The following is a 20,635-nucleotide window of genomic DNA, read 5'->3' on the forward strand; positions in this document are numbered from 1 at the left end:
TCACAAAGCTCAAAACAACATAAAAATATATTCAAAACTCATACTCAAAAGATTCTTCTTTGAATCATAATTTCACTAATATAAGGCCAACACCGTGATTTCTCTCTGAATTACTCATCTCAATTATTTATATTAATAATCAACAACAGATTAAAAATATATTATTACTCAACAACTTAATTTACTAATCAACTCAAACTGTTTATCATTTCAGACAAATTCCCAAAACACATGAACAAAGTAATAATTATAATAACTATTTATGTATACTCACAATTCATCAAAAGGGGTTTTTCTTCTGAAAGCAATCATTTATTAAAATTAGAATACAAGGGGTATCCTAACCCATTACAAAACCAAGGATAAAGGGAGAAATTCTCAACCAACACCATACTATCCTAAGAAACTTAATGGATCCATGCAAAAGTCAAGAAAATTAGAGTTGGAATAAGGAATTTCTCCAATACAAGACCATCTTCAAGCTAAAAATTTAACATTCCAAAACATATCGTTCAAATTATGAATACCATTGTTGAGAATTCTTTCATCCCTACCTTTCCACAAACACCAAACAACCGATAACCAAATCAAGCTCAACTTAAAATTTCCTTCTTGATTATTACTCCAACCACACCAAGCTAGAAAAAAAATTCTCACGAACATCCTGAAAACGAAACTAAACAACCAAACCAAGACCCTACTAAATCCCAAAATTTTGAAGATACAAAACATTCAAAGAGGAGATGCGACAAATTTTCTTCTGCTTAAACACAAAAAAATGCAAGAATGTTCAACGTTTGAAAACCACATGCCTCTTATAATCAGTTGGTCTTTAGTAGCCAATATGTTCAAAAATCCTCCAACCAAAAGTTTTTATTCTCGTCGGCACTTTTGTTCGCCATAGAAAGCAAAAAGCCATGCAAAGGTCAGGCGGTTGATGATCCTATAATATCGACATAGACAATAAAAGATATCATGCTTTAACAATATACCCCATTGATTCTTTATACATACAAACCATTAAATCCTTTGATTCCACCGCAGGAGAAAAATCAGACAAGAGGGACTTCAACTTCTAGAAACTATCCTTCAAGAGATTCTGATCCGACGATGATATGCTGAAGTCACCCTAACTCCAGTTTCTGTCGAACCATTCACCCATATTCTCCACAAGAGCTTATTTTACGTTGCTAATGACAAACATATCATGGAAAATAATATCCAAAGAGGTAGAGCCACATCACACAACGAACCAAAAAGGAATCAAAGTTCCAACACCAAGTTTGAAAGAAATGGAACCTACAAAACAAAAACCAACATTATATGTTAAAAATCTTACTTTGATGATGTCTTTCCATCAGAAAGATGTTGATCTATTGGCTTTAAAGATGTTCTCCTTCAAAACAAAATGCTCTATTCCACCATATCTAGCTTTAAGAACCCTCTTCCACAAAGCATTACTCTCTTCCAAAATTTTCCACTGCCACTTAGAAAGAAGAGCTAGATTAAAATCTTTTATACTCTTAATTGCCAGACCTACCAAATCCTTTTCCTTACAAACATCATTCCATCTAACCCAATGGATGTTGTTCTTTACTTCTGTTCCACCCCACAGAAAACATTGTCTAATCGTATCCATATCTTTCCATATTCTCACTGGATCCTTCTAATACGAGAGAAAGTAAATAGGCAGACTGGTGATAATCGAATTTATTAGAGCCATCCTTCCTACAAGATAAAGATACATCCCTATCCATATGCCAACCTAGATTTGAACTTATCAATTATTGGAGACCAAGATTTGATTCTTCTAGGATTGCATGCAATGGGTAATCCCAAGATTTTGAAAGTAGAATTCTCTAACTTGCAGGTCAGAAAGTTTCAAGCTGCCAAAAGAAAGTATTTTCTAACATTTATACAAATAAACCTACTCTTATGAAAATTCACTCCCTGCCTAGAAACAGGTTTAAAACCCCTGAGAAACGCTTTAATGCTCCAAAGATGCTTCCATCCACCGCCTCCAATAAAAACCGTATCATCCGCAAATTGAATCAGTTCCACCGAAGTTTCCTCATCAACTTTAAACCATTTGAAATCACCCATATCTAACGCCTTTTTTATCAACCCCAATAAATCTTTGGCTATAATCAAAAAAAGAAAAGGAGATAGTGGATCTCCTTGTCTTAAACCTCTTCCCACTTCAAAATCCTTTGTAGGACTTTCATTGACTAAGATAAACCAATGACACTTGAAAATAGACGCATCAATCCATTTCATCCACGTACTTACGAATCCCATTTTAATCATTATAGATCGTAAAAACTCCCAGTTGACACAATCGTAGGCTTTTTCTAAGTCAACTTTGAAAAGAACACTCTTTTTTATCCCTAGTAGCCAAGTCCATAATTTCATTCACGATCAACACTCCATCTAAAAGCTATCTACCGGGGACAAAAGCAAATTGACAATGAGATATGAGGCCACCAATAACAATTTTCAATATAGCCGCCAACAATTTAGCTAATATTTTGTATAAGCTCCCTACCATGCAAATAGGTATGTCATCATTAAGATTGATAGGATACTGAATCTTGGGAATCAGAGTAAGAAAACAAGATGTAATAACCTTCAGTAAAGTCGCTTTACCATGAAAATCCTTCACATAAGAAATGATTTCATCTTTCAGGAAATACCAACATTTCTTAATAAAAACGAAGTTGAATCCATCGGGATAAGGACTTTTTGTACCATCGCAACTCCAAACAACAACTTTGATTTCCTCCTCTATGAAAGGAGCCTCCAAGAAACTAACTTCTACCTCAAATAAAAATTTGAAAGGGATGCCTTCCAACATAGGTCTACTATTGTCTAGTTCATCAAATTTTGCTTTGAAGAAACTCCTAATAGCCTCATTTACTTCCTCTACTAAATCCACCATAACCCCTTCAGTAATATTTGAAACAATAAAGTTTCTCCTAGCCCAACCCTTGATCAGATCATGATAATACTTTGAATTTAGATGACCTTTTCTATTCCACTTCACCCTAGATTTTTGGAACAACATATTATCCTTGATATACAAATGCCTCCACAGAGATTTATAGGTAGTATTACGATTGTCAACTAAATCCTTCACTTCATTCCCTTCCCTCAAACATAATTGATTATCAATATCATTAATGACATCTATATTCTCTTCAGCTTTAACGTCGTACCACCCAAAAACTTCTTTGCTCCATATTTTAATACTCCCCTTCAACATTTTGGAATTTTCTTCGATAGTGTAATCACTCATTGTTGGTGTAAGCCCTAGAGGCCAATACTTTTGGTACTTATATCGAATTATTTATTAATAATAAAAGGCTTTTCCTTTATTATGTTTGTTTAATAAAGTCCCTAGAATAGATGGTCCTTTTAATGTATCAAGTGTGACTTAATCATGAGATCCCATTAAACATAAGGACATTATTATTAAAGTATTTGTAGTCGAGCTTTGTTGTGAAGTGGGATAACATTAAAGCATCAAGACTATTATGTATATAGACTGATGATCACATCTCATGGATCATGGATAAGGAGATATCAAGTCTTAAACATAAGTATGAATATTAAGAGTAATATTTATACTGGATTGACCCGCTATGAGAATACTATATAGAATGTTATGCTAAGTGTCATAAGTTATTCTCATGGTGATAATAGTGTATACCACCCTTTGACCTGAAACCACTATGTACCCTAGATGTAGAGTCAAGTGCCTTATTGTTGATCAAACATTGTCTGTAACTGGATGACCATAAAGACAGTTGATGGGTACTCCACGAAGCATGTTGAGGAACATGAGTGGCCTAGGTGGAATTTACCCATCCTGCGTAACAGGATAAATGTCTACGGGCCCAATATTGAACTAGACAAGGATGAGACGGTATATGCCTTGTGTTCAATATAGACATAAGGAAAAAAGGGTAATTATTCACATAAGTATTATCACAAAAGGATTTGTCAGATCACATGACATTTTCGTGTCTTTGGTAGAAGTGATGTGGATCTAGATACCGCTCACTGTTTATTATGTTAAATACGTGATTTAATATAATTGCTAATGTCGCGAAAACCTACAGGGTCACACACAAAAGGACGGAATGATGAAAGATAGAGTAAATAAGGAACACCGTAAGGTGCGGTGCACTTAAGTAAATTGTAGAACATCATAAGGTACGGTGTACTTAAGTAGAATACGAAATATGGTAAGGTACCACACGCTTAAGTTATTTTGACATATCATAAGATATGGGCCACATAAATTTAAGTGGAATTTTTAGCTTGCATCCTACATAAGTGGTTCTATAAATAGAACCCTTGTGCAGAAGCATTTGTTCAGTTGTAATTTAGTTTCTCTCTCTCTCTCTCTCTCTCTCTCTCTCTCACACACACACACACACACACACACACACACACACACACTCAAAGCCTTCATTCGTAGCAGCTAGCACTGAGATTGAAGGAATTTGTTCGTGTGGACTGAGTAGAGGCGTTGTCACCATTCAACGTTCGTGATCGCTCCGTAGATCTGCATCAAAGGTTTCAATCGCCACAAGAGGTAACGATTCTATCACTGATCATGCCCATTCGTAAGGATCATTAAAGGAGAAATTTTTAAATTCCGTTGCATTTTGGATCGCTCTTCTCCTTCAGTGGTATTAGAGCCACTTACAAAATCATGCACCTGATAGTTGTTTATTTTATGTATTTTCTATATTAATACGATTAAAAGACATAATGAATCAAAGAATAAACGAGTAATTAAATTTGGCATCATGTGTGTACGATTTGGATGATTGATATTGACTATGCTTCGGAATCCGACGTTAGTATGGTGAAGCAGCGATACATCGATCGTCCATAGGTTACGCAATTGAGATCGATCAAGTTATATATATGATATAAGTAATCACTGATCATGCCCATTCGTAAGGATCACTAAAGGAGAAATTTTTAAATTCTGTTGCGTTTTGGATCGCTCTTCTCCTTCAGTGGTATTAGAGCCACTTACAAAATCATGCACCTGATTGTTGTTTATTTTCTGTATTTTCTATATTAATACGATTAAAAGACATAATGAATCAAATAATAAACGAGTAATTAAATTTGGCATCATGTGTGTATGATTTGGATGATTGATATTGACTATGCTTCGGAATCCGACGTTAGTATGGTGAAGCAGCGATACATCGATCGTCCATAGGTTACGCAATTAAGATCGATCAAGTTATATATATGATATAAGTAATCCTGATGCAAAATACGGTATATATGATATATTGTTTCTGTTTCGTTCATTCAAACACTTAATGGTTGTTTTCCTTTGAGCGATCAATGGTCATTTGCTTCTTGATCCGACATTAGTATGGTGAAGCAATGACGTGTTAATCAATCATATTGAATTAACAATCAAGGTGTGTTTGACAGTCTAAAATTGGTGCATTGGGGTTCATGACGGTACAAGGGTTGTTCTGTCAAAGATTTATGCGATTAGGGTTGTGACTGCGCAAGAGTTGTGCTTTAAAGTATCAAGTGTTGATGCGAAAAACGACGTCGATTTCAAATGAGTTTAATTTGGTTTAACTCTGCGTAGTGTGATCGGTTGCTGAAATTTAATTTGGTTTATTTAATTAACAGAATTTAAATTAATAATAATAATGTGTTTATTATTATTGTTTTGTGGTGATCGGCTATGGCCTTAGTTTTTCTTTATTTTGTTTTGGGATTTTAAAATACGACATGCGTGTCGTGCCTCTCTTTTAATCTCTTAATGTAACTTCTTTTATCATCTCACTCCCTCGTATGTAAAACGCGTTTCTTTTATTTAATGTAATATTATGAAGAAAGAGAAGAATACAATATCAAAGGAGGACACCCTTGAAGATCTTGTTTGGAGAAGCTTAGATCGTTATTATGATAACTTAGGTTCTCTCATTGGCTTGGGAGAACAATTGCGCTAGGGCCCGTAACTGTTTCATTTTGTATGTATGTTGATGCATGTGAGATACGATTTATATGATAAATAAGTTGGTGAGATCAGAATTATTGTAAATTCCCTCAAATTAAATATTAAGTTTATGCTTTCCAAGTTTAAGCACTCATCAAGACTAGTATCGAATAATGTAGGTTTCGCCTATGCGAGGTGCATGTTCTATATTAGTAAGGTGCGATGGGATAATTGTAATATCCAATTGCTAAAAAAATGGGTCAAACTTAACTAAACAAATTATAATAAGATTATATATGTTTAGAAGCAAGAGTTGGAAATGATTCATGTGATGGATTGGATTAAGGAGTTATTCACCCAACTAAAATATTCGAGAGTTGTATTAGATACAATTGGAAGGAGTTCCTACCTAAATAACCTAGTTTTGTGTAATCCGCCTACACGGACTTAAATCAAAGTGAAATGTGGATCTCGACCCACTAGAAAATCTTCCAACGGGATTTTCCGAATCAAATGGTGAGGGTCATTTGTTTTGAGTAAAATAGTGGGAGCATATTTAATTAAAGGCCTAATTAAATATGTTATTGATACTTATATTTTCATTATTTTCATGTAGATTACCATGACAAAAACACCTCTAACAACATTTTACGATCAATCCTTGATAAGGAAAAAATGTCTGGGATAAATTTTCTGGATTGGCACCGAAATTTGAGGATTATCCTCAAACATGATAGAAAGTTGTATGTCTTGGAGAAACCTATTCCTGAAGAGGAACCTCCTAGTTCTGCACCTAAGGCAGAAAGAGATGCTTATAACAAGCATGTCGATGATGCCAATGAAACTGCTTGCCTCATGCTAGCTACCATGAACTCAGCTTTGCAAAAGCAACATGAGAACATGGCAGCGTTCGATATGATTGAACACCTGAAGATGCTCTATCAAGAGCAAGCAACGCATGAAAGGTTTAAAGTTTCAAAAGCCCTTTTTCAAGGCAAGTTAGCTGAGGGATCCCCTGTAGGTCCCCATGTGCTCAAGATGATTGGGTATGTGGAGAACCTTGAGAGGTTGGGTTTTCCCCTCAGAAAGGAACTTGCGACTGATTTGATCTTACAATCGTTGCTAGATAGATTCAGTCAATTTGTCCTTAATTTCAATATGAATGATATGGACAAATCTCTTCCTGAACTGCCAGCCATGTTAAGAACTGCTAAGCAGAATCTGAAGTCAAAAGGGAAGTTCATTCTGATGATCGGAAATGGAAAGAGACAGAACAAAAGACCCATCAAGCAGGGTGATAAAGGGAAAGGCAAGGAAGTTGCCAAACCCAAACCCACTGCTCCTGCTTTGAAGCCTAGTGGAGGCATAGCAAAGGAAGGCACCTGCTTCCATTGCGGTAAGATCGGACACTGGAAGAGAAACTGCCCAAAGTACCTGGAAGATAAGAAGAATGGAGTAGAGACTTCAACTTCAGGTATTTTTGTTATTGAAATTAATTTATCTACTTCTGCATCATGGGTATTAGATTCTGGATACGGTTCTCACATTTGTACCAATGCGCAGGGGCTAAAAAGGAGTAGAGATTTGGCAAAAGGTGAAGTTAACCTACGAGTTGGCAATGGAGCAAAGGTTGCTGCTTTAGCCGTAGGAACTTATGTATTGACTTTACCTAGTGGTTTAATAATTCAGTTAGAGAACGGTTATTATGTACCTGCAATTAGCAGGAATATTATTTCCGTTTCTTGTTTATACAAGTTTGATTTTTCATTTATAATAAAGAACAATTGTTGCTCCATTTATTTGAATGATATATTTTATGCTACTGCAGAAATGAACAATGGACTATATGTCCTTGATCTTGAAATGCCTATGTATAACATTAATATCAAAAGGATGAAACCTAATGAGTTAAATCCAACTTACCTTTGGCATTGTCGATTAGGCCACATAAATGAGAAACGCATTTCCAAACTCCATAAAGATTGACTCTTGGACTCTTTTGACTATGAATCATATGAGACATGCAAATCTTGTTTAATTGGAAAGATGACAAAGTCTCCATTCACAGGAAAAGGTGAAAGAGCTAGTGATCTTTTGGCCCTCATACATACTGATGTATGTGGACCACTGAACATACCAACCAGAGGAGGTTTTCAGTACTTCATCATATTTACTGATGATTTCAGTAGATATGGTTATGTGTATTTAATGAAACACAAATCAGAGTCCTTTGAAAAGTTCAAGGAATTTAAGAATGAAGTACAAAACCAACTAGGTAAGAATATTAAAACTCTTCGATCAAATCGAGGTGGTGAGTATTTAAGCCTAGAGTTTGATGACCATCTGAGAGAGTGTGGGATACTATCCCAACTTACTCCTCCTGGAACACCCCAATGGAACGGTGTATCTGAGAGAAGAAATCGAACCATGTTAGACATGGTCCGATCCATGATGAGTCACGCCTATCTTCCAAACTCCTTTTAGGGACATGCATTATTGACAGCAACTTACACACTTAACCGTGTTCCATCCAAAAAGGTTGAGAATACACCATATGAGATATGGAGTGGTAAGAAACCACATATGTCTTACATGAAGATTTGGAGTTGCGAAGTTTATGTGAAACGACAAATTTCAACTAAGCTTGAGCCCAAATCTGACAAATGCTTATTTGTGGGGTATCCTAAAGAAACAAAAGGGTATTACTTCTACAATCCTTCTGAGGGCAAAGTGTTTGTCGCTCGAACTAGAGTTTTCCTAGAAAAGGATTTTATTTCCAAAGGAATAAGTGGGAGGAAAGTAGAGCTTGAAGAAATTCAAGAATCACAAAGCATTGATACACCTATGGAGGAATTAGAGCAGGAAACACAAGTTGTTATGGAAGAGCAACCTGCTCAAGTAGAACAAGACCAGCGTAGGTCAAGAAGGATACGTCACCTACCTGAGAGATATGGATATATCATAACTTATCAAGGTGATGTATTACTCATGGATCAAGATGAGTTTATGACCTACCAAGAGGCCATAACTGGTCTCGAGTCTGAGAAGTGACTAGAAGCCATGAAATCTGAAATGGATTCCATGTACACAAACCAGGTTTGGACCTTGGTAGAGCCTTTTGTAGAAGTTAACCTTATAGGATGAAAGTGGGTCTTCAAAAAGAAGACTGACATGGATGGTAAGGTACATACCTATAAGGCAAGACTGGTTGCAAAAGGATATAAACAAATTCATGAGGTTGACTATGATGAAACCTTTTCACCAGTTTTAATGCTTAAATCTGTTCGAATTTTACTTGCTATCGCTGCATATCGTGATTATGAAATATGGCAGATGGATGTCAAAACTGCTTTCCTTAATGGGAATCTTCTTGGGGATGTGTGTATGACATATCCTGAAGGATTTGACATACCAGAAGAAGCCCAAAAGATATGTAAGTTACAAAGATCAATCTATGGATTGAAGCAAGCTTCCAGAAGCTGGAATCTTCGTTTTGATGAAACGGTAAAACAATATGTATTCATCAAGAATGAAGATGAGCCTTGTGTCTACAAGAAGGTTAGTGGGAGCATGATCATCTTCCTGGTATTATATATAGATGATATATTACTCATTGGAAACGATGTCCCTAACCTACAACAAGTAAACTCTTGGTTGGGGAAATGCTTTTCTATGAAGGACCTAGGTGAAGCAGCCTATATATTAGGAATCAGGATCTATAGAGATAGATCACATAAACTGCTTGGCCTAAGTCAGAGTACATATATAGACAAAGTGCTGAGACACTTTAATATGCATGATTCCAAGAAATGATTCATACCTATGCAACATGGCATGTGTCTATCAAAAATACAATCCCCTTCAACTAAGGAAGAAAGGGATCGCATGAATAAGATTCCATATGCATCTGCAATAGGATCTATCATGTATGTCATGTTATGTACTCGACCATATGTCTCGTATGCTTTAAGTGCAACGAGTAGGTACCAATCTGATCCCGGTGATGCTCATTGGATAGCTGTCAAGAATATCCTTAAGTATTTGAGAAGGACTAAGGAGTCATTCTTGATATATGGAGGTCAGGAAGGGCTTGTTGTAATTGGATACACCGATGCTAGCTTCCATATAGATAAGGATGACTTTAGATCGCAATCTGGTTATGTGTTTTGCTTAAACGGTGGCGCTGTGAGCTGGAAAAGTTTAAAGCAAGATACAGTTACTGATTCTACAATCGAAGCTGGGTGTATTGTTGCCTCAAGTGCAGCAAAGGAAGTTGTTTGGATCAAAAAGTTCATTAGTGAACTTGGCATAGTTCCTAGAATTGTGGATCCCCTTGATCTCTATTATGATAACTATGGTGTTATCGCACAATCTAAGGAGCCTAGATCTCACCAATGATCCAAACACATACTTAGGTGTTATCACCTCATTCGAGAGATATATAAAGGAGATGTGAAAATATGCAGAGTACCTACACTTGACAAATTGTTGACCCACTAACAAAGCCTCTTGCACAGCTGAAGCATGATGGTCATACTAGATCTATGGGCATTAGGGGTATGCATGATTGACTCTAGTGCTAGTGGAAGATTATTGGTGTAAGCCCTAGAGGCCAACAATTTTGGTACTTTTATCGAATTATTTATTAATAATAAAAAGCTTTTTCTTTATTATGTTTGTTTAATAAAGTCCCTAGAATAGATGGTCCGTTTAATCTATCAAGTGTGACTTAATCATGAGATCCCATTAAACATAAGGACATTATTCTTAAAGTATCCGTAGTTGAGCTATATTGTGAGGTGGGATAACATTAAAGCATCAAGACTATTATGTATATAGACTGATGATCATATCTCATGGATCATGGATAAGGAGTTATCAAGTCTTAAACATAAGTATGAATATTGAGAGTAATATTTATACTGGATTAACCCACTATGAGAATACTATATAGAATGTTATGCTAAGTGTCATAAGTTATTCTTGTGGTGATAATGGTGTATGCCACCCTTTGACCTGAAACCACTATGTACCCTAGATGTAGAGTCGAGTGCCTTATTGTTGATCAAACATTGTCCGTAACTGAATGACCATAAAGACAATTGATGGGTACTCCACGAAGCATGTTGAGGCACATGAGTGGCCTAGATGGAATTTACCCATCCTACGTAACTGGATAAATGTCTATGGGCCCAATATTGAACTGGACAAGGATGACACGGTCTATGCCTTGTGTTAAATATAGACATAAGGGCAAAAGGGTAATTATTCACATAAGTATTATCACAAAAGGATTTGTCAGATCACATGACATTTTCGTGTCTTGGGTAGCAGTGATGTGTTGCTAGATACCGCTCACTGTTTATTATGTTAAATATGTGATTTAATATAATTGCTAATGTCGCGAAAACCTACAGGGCCACACACAAAAGGACAGAATAATGAGAGATAGAGTAAATAAGGAACACCGTAAGATACGGTGCACTTAAGTGAATTATAGAACATCGTAAGGTACAATGTACTTAAGTAGAATACGAAATATGGTAAGGTACCATGCGATTAAGTAATCTTGGCATATCAGAAGATATGGGACACATACACTTAAGTGGGCTTTTTAGCTTGCAGCCCACACAAGTGGTTCTATAAATAGAACCCTTGTGCAAAATCATTTCTTTAGTTGTAATTTCGTCTCTCTCTCTCTCTCTCTCACTCACTCAAAGCCTTCATTAGTAGTAGCTAACACTGAGATTGAAGGAATCTGTTCGTGTGGACTGAGCAGAGGCGTTGTCACCATTCAACGTTCGTGATCGCTCCGTAGATCTGTAGTATTACGATTGTTAACTAAATCCTTCACTTCATTCCCTTCACTCAAACATAATTGATTATCAATATCATTAATGACATATATATTCTCTTCAGCTTTAACGTCGTACCACCCAAAAACTTCTTTGCCCCATATTTTAATACTCCCCTTCAACATTTTGGATTTTTCTTTGATAATATAGTCACTCATCCCTACCCCTTTAAACTTTTTCCACTCATTTTCAACAAACTTCATAAATTCTTTGTTATCAAACCAACAATCTGTTGGTGTAATCCCTAGAGGGCAATACTTTTGGTACTTGTATCAAATTATTTATTAATAATAAATGGTTTTTCTTTATTATGTTTGTTTAATAAAGTCCCTATAATAGCTAGTCCGTTTAATGTATCAAGTGTGACTTAATCATGAGATCCCATTAAACATAAGGACACTATTCTTAAAGTATCCGTAGTCGAGCTTTGTTGTAAAGTGGGATAACATTAAAGCATTAAGACTATTATGTATATAGACTGATGATCACATCTCATGGATCATGGATAAGGAGTCATCAAGTCTTAAACATAAGTATGAATATTAAGAGTAATATTAATACTGGATTGACCCACTATGAGAATACTATATAAAATGTTATGCTAAGTGTCATAAGTTATTCTCATGGTGATAGTGGTGTATACCATCCTTCGACCTGAAACCACTATGGACCCTAGATGTAGAATCGAGTGCCTTATTGCTGATCAAACATTGTTCGTAACTGGATGACTATAAATACAGTTGATGGGTACTCCACGAAGCATGTTGAGGGACATGAGTGACCTAGATGGAATTTTCCCATCTTGCGTAACAAGATAAATGTCTAAGGGCCCAATATTGAACTGGACAAGGATGACACGGTCTATGCCTTGTGTTCAATATAGACATAAGGGCAAAAGGGTAATTGTTCACATAAGTATTATCACAAAAGGATTTGTCAGATCACATGACATTTTCGTGTCTTGGGTAGTAACGATGTGTTGCTAGATACCACTCACTGTTTATTATGTTAAATACGTGATTTAATATAATTACCAATGTCGCGAGAACCTACAAGGTCACACACAAAATGACGGATTAATGAGAGATAGAGTAAATAAGGAACACCATAAGGTACGGTGCACTTAAGTGAATTGTAGAATATCGTAAGGTACGGTGCACTTAAGTAGAATACGAAATATGGTAAGGTACCCCGTGCTTAAGTGATTTTGGTATATCATAAGATATGAGCCACATACACTTAAGTTAACTTTTTAGCTTATAGCCCACACAAGTGGTTTTATAAATAGAACCATTGTGCAGAAGTATTTGTGCATATGAAATTTCATTTCTCTCTCTCTCTCTCTCTCTCTCTCTCACACACACACACACACACATTCAAAGCCTTCATTCGTAGCAGCTAGCACTGAGATTTAAGGAATCCGTTCATTTGGACTGAGTAGAGGCGTTGTCACCATTCAACGTTCGTGATCACTCCTTAGATCTGCATCAAAGGTTTCAATCGCCACAAGAGGTAACGATTCTATCACTGATCATACCCATTCGTAAGGATCACTAAAGGAGAAAATTTTAATTTCTGCCGCATTTTGGATCGCTATTCTCCTACACAATCATTCGATTTGAACGGTTTAGGCCCCCAATTGATTGAGCTAATGTTCATCCAGATCAAATAATGATCAAAGATATCCCTCCTCCCTATGACTTGACCAACCACCCCCATCTATCCATGATTGAATCTGCTACCAACAATCTGACAATCCTGCTCATTGATTTACCATCCTCACTAAACCAACTAAATTTATTCCTTGTGTAAAGAATATCCACTAAATCCATTTCATTGATGAAAGCTTTAAAATCCCTTTGTTCTGACTTTTGATTGTTACTAGACGACCCCTTTCTTTCAGAAGATTTAGATACTACATTGAAATCTTCACCCACCAACCATAAGTCATCTATCATCTTCCTCTTAAGATCAAGTAACTCACATAATATCTTTCTCTTTAAACTAATATTGCATGCCGCATAAACGTTAACCACATAATAAACATCATTCTTCCAAGACAGTTTCATACCAAGAAAACCTTTCCCTTTGAAAGAAAAAATAGGACTTATAGACTTATCATTCCACATAGTAATAATTCCTCCTGATTGACCAATAGCATTGCTACTAGACCACCCTACCCCCTGCCTTTTCCACAAACTATTAACAATAGAGAAATCCACAGACTTCAATTTAGATTCTTGAATAAAAAAAATATTTGCTTTACTTGTATTATCGATATGGTTTCTTATCTTCCTCTTAGACATATTGCCTCCTCCATGATTATTCAGAGATCCTATAATCATTATGCACCATTTTTTGCTCTCCCTCTTGCCACTAGCTCTGACCTTATCTTGTGCCTCCAATTTCACTATCCTCTTAGGATAATCCTTATTTTTATCCCTCACTACAACTTCCAGATTGGAAATAGCATTCCAAACCGTATCCCATACATTAGATTCAAGGTTATCCCAAAATCTGAAGTTGCAAACGCGCGCATCAGAATACGTTGTGGGATCTCAATATAATATTGTTCATGTTGAATAGCTATTTAGCCCCTCCAAAGATTCTTTCTGAGATTTTTGTTGAAAAAAATTAGAAGAAGAAGAATTAGTTTTTTGATAAGATTATCAAAATATGATGGTTGCGAGATAAACTCAATTGGGTTCTCATAATGGACAGACCCAATAGGAGATACCAGGCCCAACATCCTTTTATTCTTTTTGGTCTTTGACAAACTTCTGTCCACAGGCCCAATAACCTCATTAACACTCATATGTTTTTGTTTCTTAAAAGTAGATTTTTTCCCTCTCCCTCTCTTGTTGACATTGAATTCCATCAAAGTAGAGACATGGGTAAAACCTCTGACTTTCCTCAAAGATCTAGAAATGTCACAATCATACGCCTCCTGAGAAGAGATTTTTTCTGCTGTGGCCGCTTTAGCCGCTTCTATAGCTGCGTCAAATTCTGACATATTTTTAGAAACAACCGCTCTTTTGAGCTCCTCATGATGACTCTTCAACCCAGCTTTGTCGCATTTCCCCACCACCAATCCCATAATTTCCAGTATTTCTTCTCTATCCGATGAGTGACATGCAATCACTTCTTTCTCACTATTCACGAATAACCTCTCCATGTCCTTATTAACATCCTCCTCCCTGTTATATTGACTCCGAGCATTGTCTGATTCTGAAGTCGATAACTGATCATCAGAAAACCTATCTTTGAACTTAGAAAAAATACGTAAAGGTCCATAAGAGTATTTTGTCATCTTGATTCTAAAAGGAACACCATTAATTAAAACGTTAAAGGGTTCATTGAGCACAACAACACAATTTGTCAGGACCATGATTCGAGCAACGTCCATGCAATCCCTATTTAATGTGTTCTCATCAACACAAATGTATTTACCCACCATGTTTGTTATTGTTTCAAAAAAAAAGAAAAGTTCCAAGTGTGACATGGAATGCCAAAGCATCGCAACCACGCGACTTTTTCCTTGTCAATGTCAGCTTCCCTCCATTCTTTGATCTCCAAGAACCACTGTTCCCACCAAGACTCATCTTCCTTGATAATGTCTCTAATCTCCCCCTCTTCAGTTTCCTCCAGCAAACAAATGTTAGCTCCTAAAGGAGTAACCTTTATGGAGAATTAACCTTCGATCTCGAAACTAGTTTGGATGTTGTAAGCCATACCAGGATTGATCATAATATCCACATAAGCCTTCTTGAATCTTTCTAAAGCATCCTCATCAGATTGATACTTCAGATGGACATGAGGTTTTCAAAAAAGAGAAGCAGAAAAGTTTCAAACCATTGTTAACCACCTCCATAAAAGATCTCTCACCCACTTTCGATGCTAAGTTGCCATCAAAACCTAAAGCGGTCCTTACTGGTTGCTTATGATTAATCCTAATTATGCTCCATAAATATCCTCCCTTGAACTCATTCTCTAACCTGGTGAACCTATGAACGTTTGTATGAATCTTAACATTATCAATAAGGATGCTATCCAACTTAATAACAAGCAATCTAACGTCATCAACATCTTAAAATCTTGCAAACACCAAAATGTTTTCCTATTTTATTTCTTTTAGGTGGAATAACCACCTCCTTCAACTTGCCGTAAGAGCCAAAGAGGACAAAAATCTCCCACGCCTTAACTCTATCAGGAATCTCAGAAAAATAAATTGAAGAAATCCCTTCCACTCCAGGTGAATCTGATCTTCCTCCTAAGGGGAATGCGTCCCATCATTGCACCAACGACTTTCTAAAGCCTTTCTTGGAAACTCTCTTCCACTTTATTAAAAGGGTAACAATTCTTGTCTTTTACTCAACAGAGTTCTCAAGGAGAACTCTAAATAACTCTAAAACAATCTCTACAACTCTAAAATAACTCTAAAGTAATCTAAAGTACTATATTGACAACTCTTACATAAAAAAATAACTCTTATGAACTCTATTGGCTGGCGACCTGACTCAAATAATAATATAACTCAAAACAACTCTAAAGAGTCAAATATTTTCACTTCAACTCTAAAGCTCATCAGATTTAACTGTCCACAATTCAAAAATAAATCTGACAACTCTATAACACCTCTAACAAACTCTCACATAACAAATCTGACTCTTAAACTTATTAGCAAGGCAACGAAAAGTCACCAAGCTCAAAATTTTCTCACTTCAATATAGCACCAAATATTATAGACTTATAATAAAATTATGAAACTTTTTAATCTAAAAGTTATTTAAACCCTCTTTCAAACACATTAACCGCACCTCAAACAGAGTTACAAAAACTCCAGTTTTGTTCGTTTCAGTCCATCCTTATCGCAATAATTCCTGCATAAACTCTAAAGCAGAATGTATGAATTCAAAATAGCATGAAAAATTATATACTCATGATAAAATCATGAAACTCTCTAGTTTGAAAGATTATTAAACCCTTATTCTAGCGCAACTGAAGACACCCCAAATAGACTTACGAAACTCAATTTACGCATAAAACAGGATGACTAACGCATGACTGAAATTGATTATGCCTCTGGTATAAAAACCAGTGAATTTTTACTTTTATAGCACTCTTAGACCCAATTTTCCCACATCAAAATAAAGATTATGGTGTTAGCTTTCTAACGCAACCGACGATACCTCAAACAGACTTAGGAAACTTAAGTTACGCATGAAATAAGACGATTAATCCCTTTGTATGTCTACTTGTGATTTTCTGCATTTTTCTTCCTATTGAACAGATTCAAAACTCGCTTATTTCACCTATTTGAATTTTCACCGCCTCCAAACCACACTGATAAACATAGTCATTGAAAATTAAACATTCTAACTCTCTCGACTTATTATAAGGAAACAACAAAAATCTCAATTCAATCTTCGCCTTATCAAAACGACAAATTCAACATTTATACTCTTGTCTTATTACAAGACACCAACATATGTATCAAATCAAAATACAAGAATGCACACAAATCACTTAATAGAGAACAAAAATCATATAATAAAAATCGTGTTAGAATGTTTTGCACATACCTTCTTCGGCCTCAAACATTATCAAAATGAAAATAAAAAGAGAAAATGAAGGAGGGTAAGGAACTCTCACTATCCATCTGCTTAAACACCCATACATGGATAATTTCTCTCCCTTTACCTCGAATTCGCAGAAAATCTCAAGTTACAACTATGAAGGCTCTCTCTTCTCCTACTTTTTGCTCTGTTAGAACTTTTTCTGACTTTGTGTTGAGACAGTTTTTAAGTGTCGGGTTTTTGTTATCGTATCCACAGAGATTGTAAGATATCACTGCCGTTCAATGGTTGAATTAATCTTAACTTAATGTAACACTAGGGTTTTGGTTTTAATCAAGTTATCTTGCATACAAAGTAATTAATTGCGGTAAAAGTTACGTTTTGATTAATATGAGAAATATTGTCAAAGTTAGGTTTCAATGATTACATTTGCTTTGCATGTATTTGCTCGGTCAATCATCTTATAAACTCCTTTAGATGATAAATAATTTCACAAAGTCCTCTCAATGTGTTTCTCTCGAACACCCATTGTGAGTTTTGCCATTTTGATCCATTGTTTCTCTCGAACACAATCTATCAAAAAGACAACGTTTTGGTTCAACCTTATGGTGAACAAAATCATTCGTTACTATCTCTAGCTAACAAACAAGTTTGGATGAAAACCTAGGTCAAGAATCGGTAAACATCTCTCGATCAAATACCAACACAAAGAGTTTTAAATAGAAACAAAGTTTTCATCATATATTTACCGTTAAAGAGTTTACATATGAGGATCCTTACATTTACACACAAAGCTAGCAATCACCTACATCTAACCTTGACAAATGGAAGACTTAGCTACTCATTTTCATGGTAGCTTGGTCGGCAAGTAAGGAAAGAGGGTTGATCAACATCCAAGTCGAATAATCGAAGTTGGATGGGAATCCACCTTCTTTTTGTGGAAGATGGTTGCTAGATGAAAAGAAATGAAATTAGGGCATAAAATCTCCCACAAAGCAATGCTGTAAAATATCTAGGAGAAAGTACAAAAAATGGAAAAGTTGGTAAAAAATGAGGTATGGTGCCCAAAAGTGGCACCTGCTACTTATAGACAAGTGCAGAACTGTCATGTTCGCTAGGCGAGCATAATAGCTCGCCTAGCGAGGTCCTAAAATGGGCACAAAAAGCCCCTGCGCCCAGAGCAAACAGGGCCTGCTAAACTGTCATGTTCGCCTAGCGAACATACCTTCGCCTAGCGAAGGAAACGCTTCAAGCTCGCCCCCAGCGAGGTTGAGAGGTTTTGCTACTGGAATGCTCGCTGGGGACTCGCTAGAGCCTCGCCTAGCGAGTGAGTGTTGGCTGCACTTTTTCACCAAAACAGAATGAATTCGCTGCAGACTTCGCCATGAGCTCGCCTAGCGAATTAATTTGCTAATTTACTGGAGCTGTTCGCCAGGAGCTCGCCTAGCGAACCCATTCTTCGCCACAGCCTCGCCTAGCGAGCAGGCAGATGAAATGCTCCTTTGCTTTGGTTCCTTTGCCAATTCTCTTGTGTCTTTATTATCAATTAATTCATGCCTTTCCTGCACAATAACAAACACATCAAAGGCACCAAGCTTGTTTATCAATGTAACGCATTCCATGTAAAATAAATGTGATTTTGACAATTTTAGCAAGGCAAAAGAGTGAAAGATGCCCACATATGATAGCTCAAATAAGCACTTTTGGGCATCTAACAACTCTCCCCAACTAGATTCTTGCTTGTCCTCAAGCAAAGTATGCCTCTTGAAAGACAAGAGGATTTGCATAAAGAAACGGTTTCTCCGAAGTTGGATAAACGGCTCAAACACAAGCGAAATTCGCATATACAAGTTCCCAACGGTTTGAATAAAATAATACCTAGGAACTTAAACTTAAATAGCAATGCAAAATATTTATCTATCTACAACAATACTCTTCTGAATGAATCATCCTATCTCTCCTCTTCGAATCAGGAATGAAGATTTTGCGCGTTTGCAACCGCGGGACTAATCTCGCTCTCTAACAAATAATGAAGAAATCAAACAGATTCATACAATGTCTAATCAATTAAAAATGGTACTGTGGAAGCATAAAGATCACTAAGGGCTTTTCGGTTGAAGCTTGGTCAGGTTAACAAACAAGGGTCATTTCTAAGGCCATTGAAACGAAAGTGCCGATGCAAAAGAGACATTCACAGTATTATTCACACTACTCGACTTGTTTCATCTGTTTCTTATTTGTAACCTTCACAACACATATTCCACAACTCAACTCTTATTTTTCACTATTTTTCTTCCAAGCAAGCATTCATTTTCATTCTTTATATTTTTGTTCTTTTCTTTCACATCAAATATACAAAACAGATGTTTCTTTTCTATATTTTCTATACATATATTTTTCTATGCTTGCTCGGTTTTTCTTTTCTTTTTCAAGAGTTGTGGTGCTTACCAATTCTTTTTCGTTCTCCCCAACTTATTTCTTCCACACCCTAAGTGAATGCTCTTACCTTTTTACGGCAAAAGAACAATAATCAATATTTTCCGGGTTGTAAAAAAAAGATTTTTGAGATCTCGCTTTATTTCAAGCCGAGATTCAACTGTTTAGGCTCAAAGGGGTTAACAAATACTCTCTCTGCTCACAGGTAAGTTGTTTTTGGATGTAGTTGTGCTCGAAAGAAAACAAGTGCCTTGATCATTTCTAATTGCTTCCACAATTTCACAATAATAACAGACAAATAATGAATCACATGAATCAACAAAACTTATTAGAATCCAGCATTTAAGTGAACAATGGAGGTTTCCTCACACTTTGTGGTTTTAGGTTCTAGATGAAACATTCATTCAATTATGTTGCACAAAGACAATATTCAATTTACCAAAAAGAGTAAAGTTCCTAATGCATTCTAAAATTCTAGCCGACGGTAACCATGTACCTTAGCTTCATTCACTTGTTATTCTTATCATTGCCATCCAAGCTCGGATGCACCTTCATTGGGTACTTCTTGAGGAGCAACCAATCTAGAAGGGTTTGCCACTCATTCAACCAAAAATTTATTAAACACACAAAATTAACAACAAACATAAATAACATTAACTGAAAAATAAAATTTTGTTCGTGGGGGACAAAACACCCCAATAGTACAACCCATGGTCAAAATACAAAATTCGAAAGTACAAATAAAAATGACATAATAAAAACTGAAATACAAATACTCA

The 20,635-nt window shown here is 36.1% G+C and overlaps 1 protein-coding gene across 1 annotated transcript; it reads right to left on the minus strand.

Annotated features, from left to right (window-relative positions):
• Window positions 1-1,263: 1,263 nt before the first annotated feature.
• On the minus strand, window positions 1,264-2,298 carry LOC127120978 (uncharacterized). Its single transcript, XM_051051601.1, has 3 exons — window positions 1,912-2,298; window positions 1,406-1,666; window positions 1,264-1,299 (listed from the first exon to the last, which is right to left on the minus strand). Exons 1-3 carry the CDS (start codon window positions 2,296-2,298, stop codon window positions 1,264-1,266), a joined length of 684 nt encoding a protein of 227 aa, XP_050907558.1.
• Window positions 2,299-20,635: the final 18,337 nt, after the last annotated feature.

The sequence above is a fragment of the Lathyrus oleraceus genome, chromosome 2 (assembly GCF_024323335.1).
Source record: "Lathyrus oleraceus cultivar Zhongwan6 chromosome 2, CAAS_Psat_ZW6_1.0, whole genome shotgun sequence".
Taxonomy (NCBI): Eukaryota; Viridiplantae; Streptophyta; class Magnoliopsida; order Fabales; family Fabaceae; genus Lathyrus; species Lathyrus oleraceus.

Bases quoted from the DNA above. Each gene is read 5' to 3' on its own strand.
- LOC127120978 (XM_051051601.1), bottom strand. From the start codon at position 2,298: ATGGGATTCGTAAGTACGTGGATGAAATGGATTGATGCGTCTATTTTC. The intron at 1,667-1,911 runs GTTAGAAAATAC...CTCTCGTATTAG, and splicing joins GTAGGTTTATTTGTATAAAT to AAGGATCCAGTGAGAATATG. The intron at 1,300-1,405 runs GTTTTGAAGGAG...TTTGTTTTGTAG, and splicing joins ATGGTGGAATAGAGCATTTT to GTTCCATTTCTTTCAAACTT.